The sequence below is a fragment of the Scyliorhinus canicula genome, chromosome 7 (assembly GCF_902713615.1).
Source record: "Scyliorhinus canicula chromosome 7, sScyCan1.1, whole genome shotgun sequence".
Classification (NCBI taxonomy): Eukaryota; Metazoa; Chordata; class Chondrichthyes; order Carcharhiniformes; family Scyliorhinidae; genus Scyliorhinus; species Scyliorhinus canicula.
This window is the reverse complement of record NC_052152.1, coordinates 40,684,374-40,708,986: the sequence shown is the minus strand read 5'-3', so window position 1 is coordinate 40,708,986 and position 24,613 is coordinate 40,684,374. Positions and strand designations below refer to the sequence as shown.

Below are 24,613 nucleotides of genomic sequence, written 5' to 3'. Positions count from 1 at the left end.
TTTGCCTGGCTGCTGAGCAAAATTTATAATGTCCTGTGTTAACTTTGACAGGACCTCTGCATCTCTGGTCTTGACAGGTTTACTGAATTTGTAAGCTGTTCCACATTCTCCCTGTAAATTTCTAGGCCTGTGGTTTTTTAGTTCTGGCTCCTTAGTAATGAGTTGATTAATTAAAATTCTTGTTCCTAGCCAACGCTTAATGATATGTAGTCTCGTCCCTCCCTGTCCGAAAGAGGTGGTTGAAGACTTGTGGTAAATTATTATATGCAGTAAAAGTTCTGTTTTTTTTTTGGTCAATTTGAACATCAAATTCCTTGAGTGACTGACAATGGTGCCATTTCCTGCTTCAAATATACTCGCGATCAAGTGCCAATTTTGCTGACCTTTGAATTTATATTGCGCAATACCGTTTGTAGTTGTGTGCCATGGTCATCCCATTCTTACCTTTGTTATAATGCCAGTTGTAAAGACTTCTAAGATAGCCTTTGGGCCGTTGCAGAATGTTTTAACATTGTTTTAATTGCACTCTTAACACATTGTTTTAAATTATTCATAATTTGACGAATCGAGGTAAAATTCATTTTGGGAAGTTGGAATGTCTAGAATTCCGCACTTCAGTAATCTTGTTGAAGTTGCTTCTGGACTTGTTTAATTCAGGTCATAATACTAACTATTTATTGCTGTTTAGCACACAGCTAAATTGCTGGCTTTGAAAGCAGACCAAGGCAGGCCAGCAGCACGGTTCAATTCCTGTAACAGCCTCCCCGAACAGGCGCCGGAGTGTGGCGACTAGGGGCTTTTCACAGTAACTTCATTTGAAGCCTACTTGTGACAATAAGCGATTTTCATTTCATTTTCATAGTTCCTTTTAAAATGTGCTTTACTTGGCTTAATATCCACATTTCATGAAAAATATTGAGCAAAACTTCCACGTACTGTAGTATATTTTTTGTGATTAATAAGCCTCAGACCATGCAACCTTAAATGAAAAATGAAGTTAAATAGACAGATGCATCGCACCTCTTGGGGTTTGCATTAATCTATGTTGTGAATGAGGTTTTGATTATATACAGAAATCCTTCTTCAATCCTGCTATTACCTAAAGCACAGACCTATCGTTGCTTTCATATAATAGCTGATTTATTTTCTATATAGGAATCTGATGGACAAGGATGTCCATTTTGCCGGTGTGAGATCAAAGGTACCGAACCAATTATCGTTGATCCTTTTGATCCGAGAGATGATGGAGCCAAATTTTGCCTTGACAGTTTTAACATGCCAATGTTGGATCTGGATGATGATGATGACCGTGATGACTCACTCGTTATGAACAAGCTAGCTTCATTTAGAAAGGTGGGTTGAAAATAGTACACATCTGAATCAGATTTTCTGAGTTGTGGTTGTGTTTGATGCATTAACACATTGGACATGTGATTGCAAAATGTGCTAATGCTAACATATAACTTCAGAGATGGACTTGCATTGAAAAGTGGTCCTCAGACATAAGCAGTAGTGGCTCAGCTATAAGCAAACAATTGTGTGATAACACACTGCTATAATTTAACATTCGTTCAATTTTGGCACATTTATTGGTTGACAAAAGTAGTAGTGTTTTCAATAAGATGTTTTTTGAATTTGCTGTGTGAAACTCTTAACTTGCTCAGATATAGTCTGCTGGACTCTGTGGTACACAATTAATAAAATAAAATTTGAAAATCCTCCCCCATATCTATCTGATGAAAATCCTGTATCTAATATGGTACATTTTGCAATGCAGTACTCGGCCTGTACCATTAGAAATTAATACATGATAGTCATGTAGAGCAGTCATATAGTCTTATGAAATCTATTGAACGTTCAAAATTATTATATATTTTTAATAAAATATTTTTATTCTCCTTTTTCACATTTTCTCCCAAATTTACACCCATCAACAATAAATAATAATCAATAACAAATGCAATGTCAATCCCCATATCAATAACAACAATCCCATCCTCCCACCAAACCCCTCAAAATTATTAATATCGCTTATAGTGAAATCTTTTCACCTGGATCTTGATAACAATCTACTTCCTGGGATCGTAGTGAGAGAGCTTTAGATAGCAAAGCTCCATAAGATGAGCCTCAATAAAAAGAAAAACGCAATTCTCTCAAGGTTGTGCCAATTTTGAAGTCTGTTTAATTAGATTTGTACAAATTTGCAATCAATTGCAGTTAAAAGAAAATAAAGATGTATTAACCCATTGAGCTAACTGAATAAGGCGTATTATGGTACCAATATCATGTGAGCTTTTCGAATCATGATTTGATTCAATCATCTCACTCTTGGAATAGGAGCAGGGAAGTGTTTTGGCAGCTCTCGTCATGAGTTAGCAATCCTCTTCAGGATCCACTCTCCTTGCACTGCATGGGAAAAGAGCGAGGCAAGGTGCCCTAAATATAGTTTGTTCCATCTCCAACCTGGATGGAAGACTGCATCCAGCAGGCTCATCTATCTGCGGTCAGAAAATCAAAGTTAAATTCAATTTCAGAAACTGGAATGTACTAACCCCCATGGGTAATGAGCAAAACATTTGGCCGGATCAGAGAACTGCACTTGTTGCCTGTGAACTCAGGCACTTCAACATTGACGCTGCCACAATGCGAGAGACCCGAAAGAACAGGCAAAGGGCAGCTGAGGGAACATAGTGGAGGTTATTCCTTCTTCTGGGGAGGAAAACTGGAGGATCAGCCTAGGATGCATGGAATTGGATTTGCCACCAAGAATGAATTCGTTGGAACTTCCGGTGGCGGCAATGAAGGAGTAAGTCACACATTTTGTGGCTCCCGCTCGGGTCGGCCTTTTGGACCTTTTTCACCCCCGATTTTCTACAGCATTTGAATTGTAAAACTGATGACCGAGGCAATTGTGTACTGAATTCCCACATGGGTGCATGGAGAGAAGGACTAGAAGGACAGGTGAGGACCTTGAGAGGATTGTTATTACTAAGGAGGTTAGTGATGGGCAAGCTAATGGGGCTAAAGGTAGACAAGTCTCCTGGCCCTGATGGAATGCATCCCAGAGTGCTAAAAGAGATGGCTAGGGAAATTGCAGATGCACTAGTGATAATTTACTGAAATTCACTAGACTCTGGGGTGGTCCCGGTGAATTGGAAATTAGGAAACGTGACGCCACTGTTTAAAAAAGGAGGTAGGCAGAAAGCAGGAAATTATAGGCCAGTGAGCTTAACTTCGGTAGTAGGGAAGATGCTGGAATCTATCATCAAGGAAGAAATAGCGAGGCATCTGGATAGAAGTTGTCCCATTGGGCAGACGCAGCATGGGTTCGTAAAGGGCAGGTCATGCCTAACTAATTTAGTGGAATTTTTTGAGGACATTACCAGTGCAGTAGATAACGGGGAGCCGATGGATGTGGTATATCTGGATTTCCAGAAAGCCTTTGACAAGGTGCCACACAAAAGGTTGCTGCATAAGATAAAGATGCATGGCATTAAGGGTAAAGTAGTAGCATGGATAGAGGATTGGTTAATTAATAGAAAGCAAAGAGTTGGGATTAATGGGTGTTTCTCTGGTTGGCAATCGGTAGCTAGTGGTATCCCTCAGGGATCCGTATTGGGCCCACAATTGTTCACAATTTACATAGATGATTTGGAGTTGGGGACCAAGGGCAATGTGTCCAAGTTTGCGGATGACACTAAGATGAGTGGTAAAGCGAAAAGTGCAGAGGATACTGGAAGTCTGCAGAGGGATTTGGATAGGTTAAGTGAATGGGCTAGGGTCTGGCAGATGGAATACAATGTTGACAAATGTGAGGTTATCCATTTTGGTAGGAATAACAGCAAACGGGATTATTATTTAAACGATAAAATATTAAAGCATGCCGCTGTTCAGAGAGACTTGGGTGTGCTAGTGCATGAGTCACAGAAGGTTGGTTTACAAGTGCAACAGGTGATTAAGAAGGCAAATGGAATTTTGTTCAGTTTTGGTCTCCTTACTTGAGAAAGGACGTACTGGCGCTGGAGGGTGTGCAGAGGAGATTCACTAGGTTAATCCCAGAGCTGAAGGGGTTGGATTATGAGGAGAGGTTGAGTAGACTGGGACTGAACTCATTGGAATTTAGAAGGATGAGGGGGGATCTTATAGAAACATTTAAAATTATGAAGGGAATAGATAGGATAGATGCGGGCAGGTTGTTTCCACTGGCGGGTGACAGCAGAACTAGGGGACATAGCCTCAAAATAAGAGGAAGTAGATTTAGGACGGAGTTTAGGAGGAACTTCTTCACCCAAAGGGTTGTGAATCTATGGAATTCATTGCCCAGTAAAGCAGTTGAGGCTCCTTCATTACATGTTTTTAAGGTAAAGATAGATAGTTTTTTGAAGAATAAAGGGATTAAGGGTTATGGTGTTCGGGCCGGAAAGTGGAGCTGAGTCCACAAAAGATTAGCCATGATCTAATTGAATGGCGGAGCAGGCTCGAGGGGCCAGATGGCCTACTCCTGCTCCTAGTTCTTATGTTCTTAGCTAAGTGCTCGTAAAGGCAGAAACAGAATGACAGAGACGGCTTGGGCTGAAGCTGCAGCAGGAGACAGCATGGCAGGGGACCGGACCTCTGGTTTGTCGACCCAGCGGTCAGCGGAGCAGCTGATGCAAGTTATTCAGGAAGGCTTTGCTAAGCAGAAACGGGACTGCTTGACCTGATAAGAGTCAATTGAGTGGCTGTAGCTTAGATTGGACGCCCAAGATCGGGCGATCCACAAGGTGGGGAAAGCGCTGGCTGAGCAGGAGGAACATCAAACTGCGGTGGAGTTGGAGGTGGGGATGCTGAGAGACCAGCAGAAGAAGCTCCTGGAGAAGGTGGAGGACCTAGAGAATAGGTCCCGCCGGCAGAACTTGAGAATCGTTGGGCTCCCGGAGGGGTCTGAAGGAGCAGACGCTGGGGCATACATCGCAGATATGTTTGAGAAGCTGCTGGGGGATGGGGCATTCCACCGACCCTTGGAGGTGGACAGGGCTCACAGAGCGCTCGCGAGGATGCTGCGAATGGGAGACCTCCAAGGGCAATGGTGGTGAGATTCCACAGGTACTTGGAAAAGGAGCGCATTCTGCAGTGGGCCAAGCAGACACAGCTGTAAGTGGGACAACAGTATCCTGCGGGTTTACCAAGACCTGAGTGTGGAGTTGGCCAGGAGAAGAGCAGGCTTCAACCAGATTAGGTCGATCTTTTTTAAGTTCGGACTGTTGTATCCGTCCCGTCTTTGGGTCACGCACGAGGAACAGCACTTTTATTTTGAGTCGCCTGAGGACACGCAGGACTTCGTGAAAAGGAAAAGACTGGTGATGGATTGAGAACCTTTGAACTTCGCTGCAACGTCATGTTTTTTTTTGGTTTTTTGTGGAAGCTGTTTGTAATGCCTTTTGCATTGATTTGGGACCAGCGGTAGAGCTGATTGAGTTAAGGTTTTCATTTGCACTGTTGGGGGATGGAGGTGTGCTTGTTTAGATCTTGGTGTTTTTCTATCGGTGTGGGAATTGTTTGATGTTGGGAGTATGTTTGCATGAGCGGGAGGCTGGGGAAGGAACAATATGTGGGAGATTATCCGGCGCCAGGGATGGGGGCCACCAAACTAACTGGGTGGGCTAGCTCACGGATGCGCGGTGGGGGAGGGGAGGGTGCATATGTTCGGATTATTAAAGGGTTTGGGTTAGAGTGTTGTTACTAGGGGGTGGGTAAATGTTCTGCTGACGAGAGAGGGACTTGGGCTAAGGAACAGAGGAGGTTGGGAGCGGAGGCTGCCTGGGGGCGGGCCGGTGGAGGTGCGGAGCATGGGCTGGAGGTGGGTCCAAAAAAGGGGATGGCTGATCGGGGGGGGGGGGTTAGCAGGAGATGCACCTTCAGAGTAACTGACCAGATTAGATTGAGGAAAGGCTGGGTCAGTCAGGTCTTTCACTCGGGACTAGACTCAAAGACTAGAGGGGTCGCGATCCTGATCAATAGGCGGGTTGTGTTTGAGGCGGGTTGAATAGTCTGATGTGGGAGGTCGGTACATTATGGTCAGTGGGAAACTGGACGGGTGCACGTGGTATTAGTAAACGTGTACGTGCCAAATTGGGAGTTAATGAAGACGATGCTGGGGAAGATACTGGACCTGGACACTCTCAGGTTGGTCATGGGAGGGGACTTCAACACAGTTATTGATCCTGGCTTGGACCGGTCAAGCTTGAAAACGGGCAGGGTGCCAGCAATGGCAAAGGAACTAAAAGGGTTCATGGAGCAGATGGGGGGTTTAGATCCATGGAGATTCGGGCAACCGAGGGTGAAGGAGTTCTCCTTCTATTCGCGCGTGCATAAAGTGTACTCCCGGATTGATTTCTTTATTTTGGGTAGGGCCTTACTGGCAGGGATGGTGGACACTGGGTACTCTGCGATCACAATTTCAGACCATGCTCCGCGCTGGGTTGACCTGCAGGTTAGTAAAGACAGTAACCAGCGCCCACGCTGGAGGTTAGATGTGGGACTTTTGGCCGACGAAGAGGTGTGCGAGCGGCTTAGGAAATGACACGGGGGAAATTTCAGCAACGGTGGTCTGGGAAGCACTGAAGGCGGTGGTCAGAGTGGAACTGATCTTGATACGGGCCCATAGGGAGAAGGTGGACAGGGCAGAGACGGACCGACTGGTAAAGGAGATACGACAGATCGATAGGAGGTATGCGGAGACCCCAAAGGCAGAGCTTTTAAGGGAACGGCGGAGGCTACAGGCGGAGTTCGGCTTGTTAACCACAGGTTGGGCGGTGGAGCAGATGAGAAAGGCGAGGGGGGGCGGTCTATGAGTATGGAGAGAAGGCCAGCAGAATGCTTACACAGCAGCTTAGAAAGAGGGAGGCAGCCAGGGAGCTAGGGAAAGTAAATGACAGAGATGGGAACCTGGTTGGAGATTCAGCAGGGGTGTATAAGGCATTTAGGGATTTCTACAGTAGGCTGTATAGGTCGGAACCCCCTACGGGGCCGGAGGGGATGAGGCACTTCCTGGAGGAGCTGGTAGAAGGGCTGGGGGCCCCGATCGGGCTGGAAGAGATAGTGGAGGGTCTGAAGGCCATGCAGTCGGGTAAAGCTCCGGGGCCGGACGGGTACCCAGTGGAGTTTCATAACACGTTCTCTGGGATATTGGGGCCGGTGTTGATGAGGATGTTCAATGAGGCAAAGGAAAGAGGGGTGCTGCCCCCGATGTTGTCACAGGCCACGATTTTGCTGATTCTGAAGTGAGACAAGAACCAGGAGCTGTGTGGGTCCTACAGGCCGATATCCCTGTTGAATGTGGATGCCAAATTGCTGGCCAAAATTTTGTCCTCCAGGATTGATGATTGTGTTCCGGACGTTATTGGGGCAGACCAGACTGGGTTTGTTGAGGGTAGGCAGTTAGTAGCCAATGTAAGAAGGTTGTTAAACGTGATCATGATGCTCCCAGAAGGTAGGGAGGTGTGGAGGTAGTGATTGCAATGGATGCAGAAAAAGGGTTTTGATCGGTTGAATGGGATTATTTGTGGGAGGTACTGGGACGGTTCGCATTTGGGCGGTGCTTTATTGACTGGGTCAGGTTGCTGTATCAGGCTCCTGTGGCAAGCGTACGGACGAGTAGGACAACATCGGACTATTTTAGACTGCACAGGGAGACGAGACAGGGATGCCCCCTCTCCCCATTGCTGTTCACGCTGGCTATAGAGCCTTTGGCGATTGCTCTGAGAGCCTCAAGGGGCTGGTCGGGGGGGCACAGAGTCTCGCTCTATGCAGACGACCTGCTTCTGTATGTATCGGACCCAATAGAGGGGATGGAAGAAATTATGAGGATTCTAGGGCAATTTGGCCAGTTTTCGGGGTATAAGCTAAATCTGGGGAAAAGTGAGATGTTTGCAGTCCAGGCGAGGGGGCAGGAGAGGCGATTGGGGGAGCTGTGTTTAGGGGGAAGGTTTAGGTAGCTAGGCATTCAAGTGGCGCGGGAATGGGACAGGCTGCATAAATTAAATCTGGCCTGACTAGTAGACCAAATGAAGGACGATTTCTGAAGGTGGGGTGCGCTTCCTTTGTCACTGACTGGGAGGGTGCAGACGGTGAAGATGACAGTCCTCCTGAGATTCCTGTTCGTGTTTCGATGTCTCTCCATCTTTATTCCGCGGTCCTTTTTAAAACGGGTCAACAAAATGATCACTGGCTTCGTTTGGGCGGGCAAGACCCCGCGGGTAAGGAAGGTAATGCTTGAGCGGAGTCGGCGGGGAGGGCGGGCTGGCGCTGCCAAATTTTAGTAACTATTACTGGCCGGCGAATATAGCCATGATCAGGAAGTGGGTGGTGGGGGAGGGGTCAGCATGGGAGCGTATGGAGGCAGCTTCATGCAAGGGCACCAATCTGGGGGCGTTGGTAACTGCGCCTATACTGTTCCCGCCGGCACGGTGCTCCACAACCCAGTGAATTGAGAGGATGGGGGATATGTTTATCGAGAGGAGCTTTCCAAGTATGAGGGCACTGGAGGAGAAGTTTGGGTTGGCGAGGGGAGACAAATTCGGGTATCTGCAGGTGTGGGACTTCCTACGTAAACATGTGTCAACCTTCCCGCTCCTACCGTGATGGGGCATTCATGACAGAGTAGTTTCCAGAGGATGGGTAGGAGAAGGGAGCGTCTCTGACATTTGCAAGGAACTTATAAATGTCAAGGGGTCAGAGGAGACGCAGACCGAGGAGCTGAAGCGCAAGTGGGAGGAGGAGCTTGGAGGAGAGATAGAGGATGATCTATGAGCGGACGCGTTGAGTAGAGTCAATGCATCCGCAACATGTGCCAGGCTCAGCCTGATAGTATTCAATGTTGTTCATCGGGCTCACATGACAGTGGCCCGGATGAGCAGATTCTTTGGGATGGAAGACAAGCACGCAAAATGTGCGGGAGGACTTGTGAACCATGTCCACATGTTTTGGACATGTCCGAAGCTTAGGGGATTTTGGCAGGGGTTTGCAGATGTCATGTTCACGGTGTTAAAAACAAGGGTGGCGCTGAGTCCAGAGGTGACTATTTTTAGGGTGTCGGAAGACCCGGGAATCCAAGAGGAGAAAGAGGCAGACGTTGTGGCCTTTGCTTCCCTGGTAGCCCGGAGACAAATGCTAATAGCTTGGAGGGACTCAAAGCCCCTGAAGTCGGAGACCTGGCTATCGGACATGGCTAGCTTTCTCTGTTTGGAGAAAATCAAGTTTGCCTTGAGAGGTTCACTGTTAGGGTTCGCCCGGAGGTGGCAACCATTAATCGTCAGCCGAAGGGTGGGGAGGGTTGTTTAGCTTAGAGTAGGGGGTTAATAATGGTGAGACCTGTAAGGGAGAGTGATGGCTTTTGCACTATGTTTATAGTTTCATGTACATTGTTTATTTTGTTGTTGTTACAATACCAAAAATACCTCAATAAAATATTTATTTTTTAAAAAATGAATTCGTCAACCGACTCTCTAAGCTCTGTGTCAGCATCAATGAGCCCCTCTTGACTCTCCGTCTATAACTTGCCAAGAACCAGCAGGCAACGGTCATGTGTGCCTCTGCCCCAACCTTTAATGCCAACGGTGAAGCCAAAATGGCTTCTATACCACCCTAAGCATCATTCTTTCCAACATTCCTGAGGAAGATAAGATCGTCCTCCTTGGGACTTCAATGCCAGGGCTGGAATGCACTTTCAAATATGAAAAAGAACCATTGGAAAGGAATGAGGTGGAATTGCAACTCCTGCTCACCAAATGCACAGAACACCAGCCTGTCATCACTAACGCACTGTTCTGCCAAAAAGACAAGTTCAAGACTTCCTGGAGACATCCACGATCAAAGCACTGGTGCATGATTGACTTTGTCATCGTTCAATCTCAAGACCAAAAGGAAGCCCTCAACACCAAAGCGAAAACCAGTGCAGATGACGGCTGAACAGACCACCGGCTCATCTGCCCCTCCCATGTCCATCAAACTCCACCAGAAGCAGCAGAAGGTCAGCAAACCGCTCAGCAGGATCATCGTTGAGCGGCTTCAAAGGCCAAGCATGTTAGTGAACTTCCAATAATGTTTCCAAAATCTTGAAAGTATTCATTCTAATGGAGTGGAGGAAAACTCGAAGGAGCAAAGACAGCTATCATCCCAAGCTCATCGGCTCCAGGACCAGGAAACTTCAATGCTGATTCGATGAGAAGGGCCACACCATCTAAGACCTTATTGTCAAGATGAGGAAAGATATCTGTGCCTGCCAAAATGATAACCAGCAAGGCAAAGAGGAGAGTTCAGCAATCAGCAAAGATGAAGGCACAAAGATTAACTCGGGAAATGAAGAACCAATGGTGGACTGAGAAAGCCGAGCTGCAAATCCTGGCCATCAAGCATGACACCTGGAGCTTCTGCCGTGCCGCAAAGGCAATATATGGATCCAGCACCCTAGGCCTCAATCAGGTGTGAACTGAGATCCTTTTGAAAGACAGAGGAAACATCAGCCTTTGATAGAGAGAACACTTCAAAGAACTCCTAAACCGTGATACAATTACAGATGAGGAAGTGTTTGAGGAAATCCCCCAACTCCCCTTCAAAGATGATCTTGGGACTCCCACCAAGACTGGACGAAGTCAAAGTCGCCATTAAACATGTGCGGAATGGAAAAGCTGCAGGATGGACGGGTTTCCAGCGGAGATCTTCAAACATGGAGGAGAAGAGGTTACCCGTCATCTCCATCAGTTGTTCCTAAAAATCTGGGACAAGAAGAAATTCCTGCTGACCTCAGGGGCTTCAAGAAAGGAGACAAGCAGACTGTGGGAACTAAGGCATTTGCCTACACTCATCGCTGAGAAGGCCATTGCCCAAATCCTTGCTTAGCTGCCTTCTCCCAGTTTCGGAAGAAATCCTTCCGGAAAGCCTGTGTGGCTTCCGCCCAAACTGTAAAATAATGGACATGATTCTCACTTTTTGACAAATTCTACAGAAATGGCAGGAGCAACATCAACCACTCTTGGCCTTCATTGATCTGAGCAAGGCTTTTGACTCTGTCAATCAGGAAAAATGTCGGCGACAGTCCTCATCGACGGAAATGAGACAGAAACCTTGGAGATCAAGACTGGAGTCAAGCAGGGATGTGTCAGTACTCCCCATCCCAGCCCACAATGTTTTCTCCATCTTCATTGCCACCATCCTTAACCTTGTTGAGGACAAGCTTCCCAGTAAAATGGACTTTGTCTACAGGATGGACAAAAAACATATCAAACGTAACCGGTTGAAATCCAAGAAGAAAGCGACACTGACATCGCTCATCGAACTTTAGTATGTGGATGACATCGCCATTTCCACTCCATTAGAAGAGAATCTCCAAGCCATGCTTGACACCTTTGCAGAAGCATACCGAAGATTCGGTCTCAGCCGCCACCTCAAGAAGACTCAAATCCTTTACCAACCCGCCCCAGGGAAAGATCCGGTCTTTCCCTTCCATCAAGATCAATGGAGAAATCTTTACAAATGTGGAGTATTCCCCTACCTGATGAGCCACTTCTCATTTAAGGCTGACATCTATGCAGAATTCCAACATTGTACCCAATCCGCGTGCCTCCTTTGGATGCCTAAGGATGAGAGTCTTCGACCACCGGGCCATTTGTACTGACACCAATATCCTTGCGTGCAAGGCAGTCGTCCTCCCAACTTTTCTATACTGCTCAGAAACCTTGACTATGTACAGTCTAGGCCCTGGAGAGGTACCATCAATGCTGTCTGAGGTGGATTTGCTACATCAGCTGGGAGGACAGGCATGCTAACATCGGCATCCTTGAAAGAGCTAAGAACACCAGTATCGAGACATTATCATCCGAAACCAACTCCGAAGCAACCACATGCTTAGGATGTCAAGAGACCAAATTACCAAAGTAAAACTTCGCCCAGCTCAAGGAAAGCTCCAGAACAAGAGGAGGACAAAGGAAATGCTTTAAAACACCCTAATTTACCTCAAGAAATGCAATATAGACATCCATACTTGCATTCAGAAGTGACCTACTTGGAGGAACCTCCTGATTGAATTCTTCGAGGACACCCGACAACAAGAGGAGGCCTGGAAAAGGAGCCTGAGAAAGGAATACCACCAAACTGGAGTCCAAGGACTGCGGTACATCCCGGAGTCATAGAATTCCTACAGTGCAGAAGAAGGATATTCATCCCATCAAACCTGCACCGACCCTCTGAAAGAGCATCCTGTCTAACACCACTGCCCCATCCTAACCCTAACCCCATCTAACCTGCACATCTTTGGACACTAAGGTGCAATTTAGTATGGCCAGTCTACCTAACCACATCTTTGGGCTATGGGAGGAAACTGGTGCACCTGGAGGAAACCCATGCAGACACTGGGAGAAAGTGCAAACTCCATAAAGACAGTCACCCAAGGCCCGAACTGAACCCAGGCCCCTGGCGCTATGAGGCAGCAGTGCTTGCCACCGTGCCATCCCATGGAAACACCTGCCAATTGTGCGGTCGAAGAGGCAGTTCTAGGACCTGGCTCATCAGCCATGCAAGGACCCACTAAACCCATGACCAGTAACGGAGTTTCTTAGGTGGACAATACTACTCATCAGCTGAAGAAGAGCTGAAATACAGAATGAGATCTTCTGTTTGTCTTCACAAAAGAGGATTATCAGAGGAAGAAGTGGAGATATTGGACTAGATAAAAATATAAATAGATTGCTAAAATAGGCTGGCAAATCTCAAAGTTTAACAAGTCAGCTGGTTTAGATGAAATGCATCTTAGTTGCTGAGGGAAGATGGGATAGAGATAACAGAAGCTCTCAGCAATCCTTCAGTTCTCCTTGGACATTGGAGTGGTGCCAGCGGTCTGGAGGATTGCAAATGTTACACCTTTGTTCAAAAATCTGGAGAGAGATAAATCTGATGATCACAAACTGGTGGCAAACCTACCACAAAAAATTTTCAAGGGCACGTTGAATTTTCTTGGAGAAGCATGGGATAATAAGGGATTGCCAGCACCGATTTATTGAAAGGAAATCATGTCTGCCGAAGCTGATTGAGTTATTCGATGAATTAACTGAAGGGATTGACAAAGGTAGTGGATATTGTGTATATATGACTTTCAAAAGGCATTGGAGAAAGTACATCATAACACACTTATTCAGAAAATAGAAACACAACTCATGGTTAAAAAGTGACTTGGGTATAAAATTGGCTGAGTGATGGGAGGCAGAGAGCAGTGGTGAATGATTGTCCTAACCAGATAGAAACATACAGTGGGGCCCCAGCGAATTGTATTGTTTTTTGCGTTATGTTGAAATGACCTTAACTTTGATAAAGGAAGTGTAGACTGATGAAGTGGGAAGTCATGTGATCGCTATAATTTAATGCAGAAAACTGAGAGGTGGTACATTTTGAGAGAAGCAATATGGAGACACTATAATCTAAATGGTACTATTTTGAGGTTGGTGCAAGAGCAGAGGAACCTGAGGCATATTCACAAATCTTTGAAGGTGACCAGGCAAGTTGGGAAGATGATTAAGAAGCTACAGTATATTCAGCTTTGTAAATAGGGGCATTAAATGCGAAAAACAACATTAAGTCAAATCTCTGGTTTGGCCTGAACGGAGTATCGCATACAATTCTGGGCAGCACTTTTTGTAGGGAAGTTTTCAAGGCCTTGGAGAGGGTACAGATGAGGTTTACGAGGATGGTGAGGAGTTCAATTATGTGCAAAGATTGGAGAAGCTAATATTGTTCCCCATAGAACAGAAAAGGTTATGGGGGGGTGGGCGGAGGGAGGTCTAATCAAGGTATTCAAAATATGAGGAATCTTGATGGAGGAAATTTGGAAACTAATTCTTCTGGCATCTGGATTGGCAAAGGTCATAGATTTACAATAATTGGCATAAGAACTGGAGGGGAGCCGAGAAATTTCCTCATGCAGAGAGTTGTCAAGAGCTGGAACACACTAGCTGAAACGTTGGAGGAATCAAATTCCATACAAACTTTGAAAGTCAATTGGACATTTACAGGGCTATTGGACAAAATTGGGGAGCAGGACTAAATTGGATGGCTCTTTTGGGGAGCCGTTATTGTGTTGGGCCTGTGCCCCCTTCTGTGTTGTTAATTTCTAGATCAAGATTAGAATCTATTTCCAAACAAACGGTGCTGCTAAATACATGGTAGCATCTGTATGTTGGCTATTTGGAAAACTATAGTAAAAGTTGTTCTATCAGTATTCTTTATGAAGTCCTCCATTATAGAACATTTATTGCCTCATAATCCTATTTGGTCTTTGCAGTGTACAGACAGGCAAATATCACCAGTGTCATCACCAAACTCATCGCCTATTGCACAGCGCCGAAAAGCAGCCCCAGACCCACTCCAAATTCAACACCTCAACCTACCCCCAGTGCCACCTCGGTTGGATCTTATTCAAAAAGGAGTGGTTCGGTCACCATGTGCCAGTCCCACCGGTTCACCAAAGGTAAATTATTAAAGCGACTGTTATTAAGTGACTTAACTGTAAAGATCAATTATTAGATACATCATTAATATGAGCCAAGACATAATATATAAGGAGTTATTGACTGGTAGTATTTTGAGTTTTAAATAATTTTTGAGAACTAGAAAATTAGCATGAAAATCACTTGTGCAAATTATTCAGTTTCATGGTTTCATTCAAGGAATAAATTGTGCCATTCTTGTCTCTTTCCATCAAGTAGATTCAATGAAATAGTTTGTCATGGAAGCAATACAATTTTAAAAATGTACTTATTTATGTTTATGCATGCTTTGATTAATACCACCGGCATCTCTTGGTGGCTTATTTTAGCTTGGAGAAAAAATAGGGAGAGGAAAATCTTCAGAAGCTGCTGTAAATATTACAGCTACATGTCGATTATTATTTTTCTTAAAAATAAATACTTGTATCAGCCCCAACCTCGCACACGAGGAGGAGGCGTTCACCCTCTGGAGCACCTCACACCAGAACCCCTCCTCCATACCCTCTCCCAACTCTTCCTCCCACTTTGCCTTGATCCCTTCTCCTCCTCCAAAATAGCCCCGTAAACCGCCAATACTACCCCCTTCTCCAGTCCCCCTGTCGTCAGCACCTCCTCCAGCAATGTGGAAGCTGGCTCTACTGGGAAGCTCTATCTCCTTTCTGGCAAAGTCTTGAACCTGTATTATGCATCTAAATATTTCCCCCTGTTCCAGCCCATACTTCGCTCCCAGCTCCTTCAATCCTGCAAAATGACCCCCAAGAAACAAATATTTTAGTGTCCTAATTCCTTTCTCCTCCCATCTCCGCAAATTTCCATCCCACTTCCCTGGCTCAAATCTATGGTTCCCCTGAACCGGCATTTCCCTTGACCCTGCCCCAACCCGAAGTGCTGGCGAAACTGCCTCCAAAATGTCAACGAAGCCATTACTATCGGACTCCCTGAGTATCTCCCTGGGGCCATCGGGAGCGGTGCTGTTGCTACTGACTTCAATCCCAACCCCCTACCCAAACTCTCCTTCCATTCTGGAGTCAATCCCTCTGACCCAGCTCCGTACCTTCTCCACATTCATTGCCCAGTAATAATACATCAGGTTCGGAAGACCCAAAACCCCTGCCTGCCTTCCTCTCTGTAGTAGCACCTTTTTAATTCTGGCCACCTTCCCTCCACAAATGAATGAGGTAATCATCCCTTCAATCTCTCTTAAAAAAAAAAAAAAAAATGCCTTTGGCAGGAAAATCGGCAGGCATTAATAAATAAACAGGAATCGCGACAGCACGTTCATTTTAACCCCCTGTACCTGACCACCAGTGACAGAGGGAGACCATCCCACCTTGCCAGATCAGCTTTCACCCTCCCCACCAAACTAGAAATGTTGTACCTACGGAGCCACCCCCAATCTTGAGCAATCTGCACCCCCAGGTAGTCGCCACATAACTTTGTGGCCTGCGTTCTCTCAATCCCTTCAGGCAGCATACAATCTGGAGATTCTGCCTCCTGCAGCGATTTTTTAGGTCTTCCACCTTCTCCCTCAACTGCTTCTGACCCTCCGCCCATGAGCACCATCTCTGCCTCCCAATGATGCCAGCCGGTCCTCATGATTCACCACTGACTTCTCCACCTTCTGGAGCGCCGAACTCTGCGCCTCCAGCTTTTGCTCCACACTCTCCACAGCAACCCTGATACGCTCCGCCACCGTAGCCGGGTCCTCCATGGCATCTTGCCTCTGCTGTTGGAGCTTGCCATTCAGAAACTGCACCAATTGCTCAGTAGAGCGCTGGGCCGGGGACCACACCCCAGAGCCTTCCACCATCTTTCCCTCTGACGCACTTCGAGAGTTCTCCCGACCACATTGCTGTCCTTAGATCATTGCACTCCTCGTCTGATAAGCCATAAACAGGCCTACTGGAGGAGAATTTCTATCTCTCCCTGTTTATGCACTTTGTACCAACAAACACCCTGTCTGTTGGGTGAAAAGTACCAAACAATTCCACCTTGAGCAGGAGCTACTAAATGAATGGCCATTCACTCAATGGCGGCCACCAGAAGTCTCCGTGAAATTAATTTTTAACAACATGGATTATGGTAGAATGATGGGGTGTAGATTAATTTGTCCTTAATCTGGGACAAAAGTCCGGCACAACATCGTGGGCCGAAGGGCCTATTCTGTGCTGTATTTTCTATTCTATGCTGTACTAGGAGCATTGGCAAAGCAGGCAATGCCATATTTATTGTCCACATTTGTTTTCCTGAAACAATAGTAGTTTGCTTTCTCCTTGTTGTGATGCTGTTCTCCCAAAATGGCAGTGTGTAGAGAATTCCAGGATATTGATCTGAAGGATCAACAATGAAGGAACAATGATAAATGTCAGAATTGTGCATGACCTGAAGGGGAATTTGGCGATAGTGATGTTCCCACAAAATATGGTACTCTTGTCCTTGGGGGTACTGTTGCAGGGAAGGGAGGTCTTGTCAAGACAACTGAGTTGCTGCACTTATGAATTAAACAGATTGCTCTGATTTGGATAATGTTGAATCTCTTGAATGTTGTTACAGTTGTCTCCATCCTGGCTAGTAGAGAGTATTCCATTGCAGTTCTGAGTTGAGCTTTGACGAAGCGGCCTGCAGAGGTGAGGTGATGGGCCAATTATTGCAGCGGACCCATCCAGTGCACAGTGCAGAGTTGATATCGTTGGCCCAGTTATAATATGATTACTGGTGAACCAGAAGGTGATCATAAGGGAGATTTGATGATAGTGGTGCCATTGAAGATCACAGGAAATAACTTAGTGTTCTCTTTTGGGAGAATATCGTTGCTTTGAACTTTGAACTTGATGTGGAACAGATACTATCTGCTGAAGGCTTCATTATCAGAGGTGTTCAAACTCACCTCAGTCCCGGACATCGCCGCAAGTATTCCTCAAGATAGTGTCCTAGGCTCAACCATCTTCAGCTGCTTTATCATTGAGCATCAAGCTTTAAGTGGGGATGTTCGCTGATGATTGCATAGTGCTCAGTACCATTTGCAATTCTTCAGATACTGCAGCAGTCTTCTCGGAAGACCTGGACAACAGTCAAGCTTGGTCTAAATATGACAAGTAATATTTGCTACACAAGTGGCAAGCAATGACCATCTCCAACATGCAAGAATGTAGCCATCTCTCCATGACATTCAGCAGCATTACCGTTGCTGAATTTCCTACCATCAACCATTCTAGAAGGCATTTGCTAGAAGCTTAACTGGGCTAGCCATATAAATACTGTGATTACAATAGCTGGTATAGGACATTGGTGAGACCACATCTGGAGTTCTGTGTACAGTTTTGATCCCTTTACTTGAGGAAGGACGTAAGTGCATTAGAGGTGGTTCTGTGATGGTTCACTCGGTTGATTCCAGGGATGAAGGACTTGTCTTATGAAGAGAGATCGAGCAGTTTAGGTCTATACTCGCTGGAGTTTAGAAGAATGAGAGAAGATCTAATTGAGGTATATAAGATGATAAAAGATATTGACAGGGTTGACATAAAGTAGATGTTTCCCCATGGACATTCTAGAATAAAAGGCCATAATTTTGGGCTAAAGGGTGACAGATTTAAAAACAAAATGAGGAGGAATTACTTCATTCAAAGGGTCGGGAATTTGTGGACTTCTCTACTCCAGAGTGCAGTGGATGCAAGAACACTAAACAAATTTAACGAGGAGATCAATAAGTTTTTAATTAGTAGTGGGATGAAGAGTTGGATGAAGGGTCATGGGGACAGGGCAGAAAGGTGGCGGTGAGGCAGAGATTAAATCAGCCATGATTGTATTGAATGGCGGAACAGGCTTAGGGGCTGAATTGCCTACTCTTAGTATGTTTATGTTCTTATCTCAGAGGCTGGGAATTCTGAGGTGAGTCTGTCACCACCTAACTTCCCAAAGCATGCCCACCATTTCCTAGGCACAAGACACGTGTTCTTGAATACTTGCCTGGATGAGCGCAGTTCCTGCAGCTTGGGCATTTTTTCACTGTTGCTGGGTCAAAATCCTGAAACTCCCTTCTTAACAGCACTGTGCATGTACCTACACGACATGGACGGCAACGGTTCAAGAAGAACTTACTACGACTTTTTCAAGTGCAATCAAAGATGAGCAATAAATGCTGGCCTTGCCAGTGATTCTCCCACCCATTAAAGTATTGTTTTAAAAAACAGGACACACTGGAATCATAGTGAAAAGCAGTTCCTGATAGAATGACAGAGTGAAGGCCATTGATGATGCAGCTAAGATGATTGGGCTGAGAATCTGTTCCCAAATAAATTGTGGCAATGCCCTGTGGTTTCAATAGCTTCTGACAACCACAAGTATCTTCCTTTTTGCAAGGCGTAACTCCTAACTGGTTTTTCCATTGACCTCATCAACCTCCGTTTTACTGGGTTGCTTTGGTAGATAAATGCTGCCTTGATTTAAAAGACAGTCTCTCCTTTGCAATTCAGCTCTTGTGTACATGTTTTGATCAGAGCTTTGATTCGAATGTGGACCATGAACTGAGATCTTGAACCGAGTTTTGATAATTAGTTATTGTTTACTGGTATTCTTGTTGATTTCTTCTACCATTTTACTGCCAATTGGGAGAAGGCTGATAGGATAATTGACAGTAATATTTGTTGGTATAAAAATTCATCTTGGATGGTAGTGTTAAACAGACACTGCCTCATTGACTGCCTGTGAAATCAGTGTAATGAAATATTGGTGGGGTGTTTTCAGACAATTGATTTGATATCACCTATTTTACACTATGCCCAAGCTGAATTTTTATATTTATTCTGTTTTTGTGTCTGTTGGATGGACCTGGGTATTTTAATTTTTAAACGTATGCCAGTGTCATAACTGACTGGAACAGCTTGGTTATGAGAAAATTGAGCATTGGTTTAGATGGTTTCAACACTACAGTCAAGATATTGTGAGGCCCCCTAAGCTTTTGCCGTGCCCAGTGTACAATTTCCTAATGCCAGTTGAAGAAAATTAAACTTGATGGACACTTGTATCTGTGATGGCCGGTAGGATCATCCACTTGGCCTTTAATTGGGGACACTTGAAAATGCCTGGTTCCACTGTGGTAGGCAAATGGAACCCTCATGGAGCAGCCACACTCTCTTAGTTGCCAGATTATTCGCCATCATGCTTGGCTTGCTGGTGAGAGGGCTACAGAACTTTGATGTGACCTGTTGAGTGTGGTAAGGTAAAGTCACCATAGTCCCAGATGGCCATAGGCTGCTCTCCTCTTTGAGGGGGAGAGCTGACAGGTGGTGATTTAAGCTGAGGACCACCACACCTCAGGCGAGGAGCAAGGTTGAGAAGACGGGGCTTCATGAATAACCTCAGCTGGTACGGGAATTGAACCCACGCTCAACTGGTCCCCGGTTGAGTGTGGTATCATTTATTTTGCCTGCTGATTTTGATGTTGAGTATGCAGACTCCTTTAATTTATTATTTAAAAATATCATACTGCAAAATACTATTATTTATAAAGTTTAATTGATTTTGTTTCCCTAATCACTATAAAAAAGAAAAGTAAACTAGTACATTTGTTATCAATTAAATTTGAAACAGAGTTAACTATGCCCTTGAATTAATTTATAATTCTTTGGTACTTGTTTGGCATTAGCAAATTAAGAGATATGGTAACCTGAAATATTTTTCTTTTTATAATCAGTCATCTCCCTGCATGGCACGAAAACAGGACAAGCCTCTCCCAGCACCACCACCTCCCATCAGAGAACCTCCTCTTCCACCTGAGAGACCACCTCCCATACCAGAAAGCAGGGTTGCACGTTTGTTACATAATTCTGATGATGCTTCATTAAGGGACCAACATATAACACATGAAGCCTGGTCTCCCAGGGATGTGCATGGTTCTACCACATCCACAGAATGCAGATCTGGTTGTGATCGATCTCCTAAATCTGGCCACACAGCACCTAATAATTTGAATGGTAGACAGAGCTGGCATGTAACAGAGCCAAGTTTTCCACGCAAACCAGGCAGGCGCCAAGAATTATCCCATGACAGCGCAAAGGTAAGGACTAGAATAGAGGTCCTATAATTAAGTTTCTATTAATGTTGGTGTTGTTTTCTTAGATTTGTTTTATTTTGTAGCTAATTGAATGATGAAAGCTGAGACTGCTATAATAACTCAGCACATAATGTAAATGTTTTAACAACAGGCTCCTGCAGAATTTCCAGCTGTAAAGTCCTTAGAATGGCTGGAATGAAGTTGAGTGGGGAAGTGTGAGATTATCTACTTTGGACCCAAGAAAGATTGATTAAAGTGCTTTTTAAATGGTGAAAAGCTACAAATGGTGAAGGAGGAGGTGGTTTACAACAGTGGTTTTTCAAACTTTCCCCCTGGGACCCACCTTTTCCAGCCGGCCAGCCTTCGCATCCCACGCCGGCCGGCCTTCGTGACCCATGCCGCGTTTGCTTACCTATAATGTGAAAGGGGAGCGGGTTTAGTCCTCACTGTCTCACTCCTATCAGGTTCACAAGAGGAAAGGGCAATGCACATTATCAGGCGCAGACTTCAGCTAGTTCCTTTGTGCTGTCTCCATCTTTGTGACAACAGAAAATCCAACCTCGAACATTTAGGTTGTAGTGAAGGGCAATAGCAACAAAATGCTTGTTTTTTTTCAGCACTGGATACACTTGGGAGATGCTACCCCAAAATGCCGACGGCCTCATGGGCATTTGGCGTGTTTTTACTGTGCTGTCAGGTCAGGTACAATGCTTAGTCTTTTATTTTTGAGTTAGCTGTAAGTTAATAGCTGGCTCTGGACCTTAATGTCAAAAGGAATTTTTGACCCACCACTTCTCTTTCAAAATCTGAAACTTCTCTCATTTGCCAGCACTTGCCTGCATATAACACACTTGGGCTTTGCATCCATTAGCACAATTGACAAAACCAAACCTCAAGAAATCATCTTTGAACCGTTTGATTCCCAAGTTAAGTTTTTTAACTATCACGATCGCTTTATCTATCTTTATCGTTCTGTCTATCTCTATCGCTCTCTCTCTATCTAACGCTCTCTCTCTCTCACTCTCTCACTCTCTTTATCTCTTTCGCTCTCTCTATCGATTGCTCTCTCTATCGTGCTCTCTCTCTTGCTCTCTCTGTCTCTATTGCTCTCTCTATTGCTCTTTATATCTCTTTTCGCTCTCTATCTCTATCGCCTTCTCTCTATCGCTATCGCCCTCCACTATGTCTATAGCCCTCTCTCTATCTCTATTGCCCACCCTCTGTCTCTATCGCCCTGTCTCTTTCGCTCTATCTCAGTCTCCCTCTCTCTATTGCTTTGTCTCTGTCTCTGTCACTCCCTCTGTCTCTGCCGCCCTCCCTCTGTCTCTGCCGCCCTCCCTCTGTCTCTGCCGCCCTCCCTCTGTCTCTGCCGCCCTCCCTCTCTGCCGCCCTCCCTCTCTGCCGCCCTCCCTCTCTGCCGCCCTCCCTCTCTGCCGCCCTCCCTCTCTGCCGCCCTCCCTCTCTGCCGCCCTCCCTCTGTCTCTGCCGCCCTCCCTCTGTCTCTGCCGCCCTCCCTCTGTCTCTGCCGCCCTCCCTCTGTCTCTGTAACACCTACTGACTTTCCTACTTCCATATATGTACATTAAATAAAGATGATGGCCGGGATTCTCTGAAAACGCGGCTAAGTGTTGACGCCGGCGTAAACACCAGAGTGTTTCACGCTGGCATCAATAGGCTTCTTAGCCCAGCGATTCTGTTGCCCACAGGGGGCCAGCACGGCGCTGGAGTGCTCTGTGCTGTTCCAGCTGCCATACGCGGCCCTGCACTGCTGGCCTTGGGTCCATGCATGTGCGAAATGGCCGCTTTGCACGCTGGTGCTGCGTAACATGGCGGAGCCGCACAACGGACCGACGTGGTAGAAGGGAGGACCCCTGGATCGCGCGAACCCACCGATTCTTCTCCACATACACATACACATACACATACACATACACACACACACACACACACACACGGCGCCAGTTATGGCATTTCAAGTGCCCATCTAAATGCTGCTTAAATGTTGTGAGGAATCTGGTCTCTCCCACCCTTTCAGGCAGTGAGTTCCAGATTCCCACCACCATCTGGGTGAAAAGATCTTTCCTCAAATTCCTTCTGAATTGTCTGTCCCTTATCTTAAATGTATGCCCCCTGGTTATTGACCCCTCTCCTAAGGGGAAAAGTTCCATCCTATCTACTATGTCTCTCATAATTTTATATACCTCAATCAGATCCCTCCCTCGGCCTTCTCTGCACTAAGGAAAACAAGCCTAGCTGAATCAGCCTCTCCTCAAAACTGAAATGCTGGAACCCAGGCAACATTCTGGTGGTTCTTTACCTTCTTTAGTGCAATCACATCTTTCCTATAGTGTGGTGAGCAGTACTGCAGACAGTACTCTAGTTTATACAGCTCCATCATTTAGCAAAGTCCCTTTGGAATCAGTCATTGAGTTCCCTATTGGAACTGAAGGTTCATGAGGTCGCACACCACCAACTTCTCAACACAGTTAGGGTTGGGCAGCAAATGCTGGCCTTGCCAGCAGCATTCATCCCACAACTTTTGCATGTGGAACAGGACTCAATCCTGTATCGGGTATGATTCTATGCCCCTTACACTGGAGCCTTTACCAGTATGACAACTGGAGCATTTCTGACGTGGAATGTTTGCAGCACGTACCATGTGCAGGCACCAGCTTTATGCCTGTAACAAATTTCCAGGCCCAGAGTTCTAGTTTAACTTTTGATTCCTGTGGATTGGAGTATAAACCTGACTGCTGTTGTGTTTTTCATCTATATTGTTATTTTAAGACTTATCTAGATGACCTTAGCAACCTGGCACATTTAGTCTCTGTAAGCCACTTCCTGTCCCTTTTCTCATTTTTCAGTTTTAAATTGTTGTGTTTGTTTGCTGCCCGAAGCAGGTGCAAATTTTGACAGCGGATACAAAAAACTGACAAATGTATGGTAATTCTCGCTTGTAAATTCAGACATTTCATCTAATGTCAGCTTGTTGGATGTGCAATGCTTTAAATCTTATCTATCACAGCTAAGGTAGTGTTGCAATCAACATCAACACCACTAGAATAGGAAGCAGAAATTTAACTTGGAATCCTGCCCCTAATCACTTTTAGTTGACTCCTTGTTGAAGTTGACACATGTAAGAGTTGACTTAGGATAGAATTGATCGGAGGGCGGCATGGTGGCGCAGTGGTTAGCACTGCTGAATCACAGCATTGAGGACCCGGGTTCGATCCCTGTCCCGGATCACTGTCTGTGTGGAGTCTGAACATGCTGCCTGTGTCTAGGCCAGAATTTATTGCCTATTCCTAACTTCCCTTGGAAAGGTGGTGGTGAGTTGCCTTCTTGAGCCGCTACCGTCCCTGTGGTGTAGGTACACCCACAGTGCTGTTACAGAAGGATTTCCAGGATTTTGACCTAGCGACAGTGAAGGCATGCCAATATATTTCCAAGTCAGGATGGTGAGTGCCATGGAAGGAAACTTGCAGGTGTTTTTTATTTTCCCATCTCCTTCTAGATGGTAGCGGCCATGGGTTTCGAAGTTACTGCTGAAGAAAACTTAGTGAATTTATGCAGTGCTTTTTGTAGATGGTACATACTCTTGCTAATGTTTGTGGGTGATGGAAGGGGTGAATATTTGTGGAAGGGGTGCCAATCAAGCGGGCTGCTTTGTTCTGAATGTTGTTGAGGCTTTTGAGTGTTGTTGGAGCTGCACTCATCCAGGAAAGTGAACAGTATTCCATTTCACTCCTGACTTGTGCCTTGTAGATGGTGGGCAGGCTTTAATGAGTTCGGAGGCGAGTCACTCGCCACAGGATTCCTAGCCTCTGTCTTGCTCTTTGTAGTCGCAGTATTTATATGGCTAGTTAAGTTTCTGTTCAATGGTAATGTCCAGGACATTGACACTTGTGGATTCAGCAATGGTAATGTCATTGAATATTAAGAGATAGTAGTGAGACTCTCAGATATAGACGTCGAATCCCGACAATGCAGAAGGAGGCCATTCGGTCTATCGAGTCTACACCGACCTTCTGAAAGAGCTACCTAACCT

At 45.6% G+C, this 24,613-nt stretch overlaps 1 protein-coding gene across 5 annotated transcripts in view; it reads left to right on the top strand.

The window, feature by feature from the left end:
• cblb (Cbl proto-oncogene B, E3 ubiquitin protein ligase) overlaps positions 1-24,613 on the top strand; it is a 238,651-nt gene that overhangs the window by 157,744 nt on the left and 56,294 nt on the right. For 4 of the 5 annotated variants that reach the window (XM_038801836.1, XM_038801837.1, XM_038801838.1 and 1 more), the window contains exons 8-10: positions 1,156-1,353; positions 14,309-14,494; positions 20,206-20,568. In XM_038801836.1, the coding sequence (XP_038657764.1) occupies positions 1,156-1,353; positions 14,309-14,494; positions 20,206-20,568 (747 nt within the window). The remainder of the gene's footprint in view (positions 1-1,155; positions 1,354-14,308; positions 14,495-20,205; positions 20,569-24,613) is intronic. The other variant, XM_038801840.1, reaches the window with a different exon arrangement.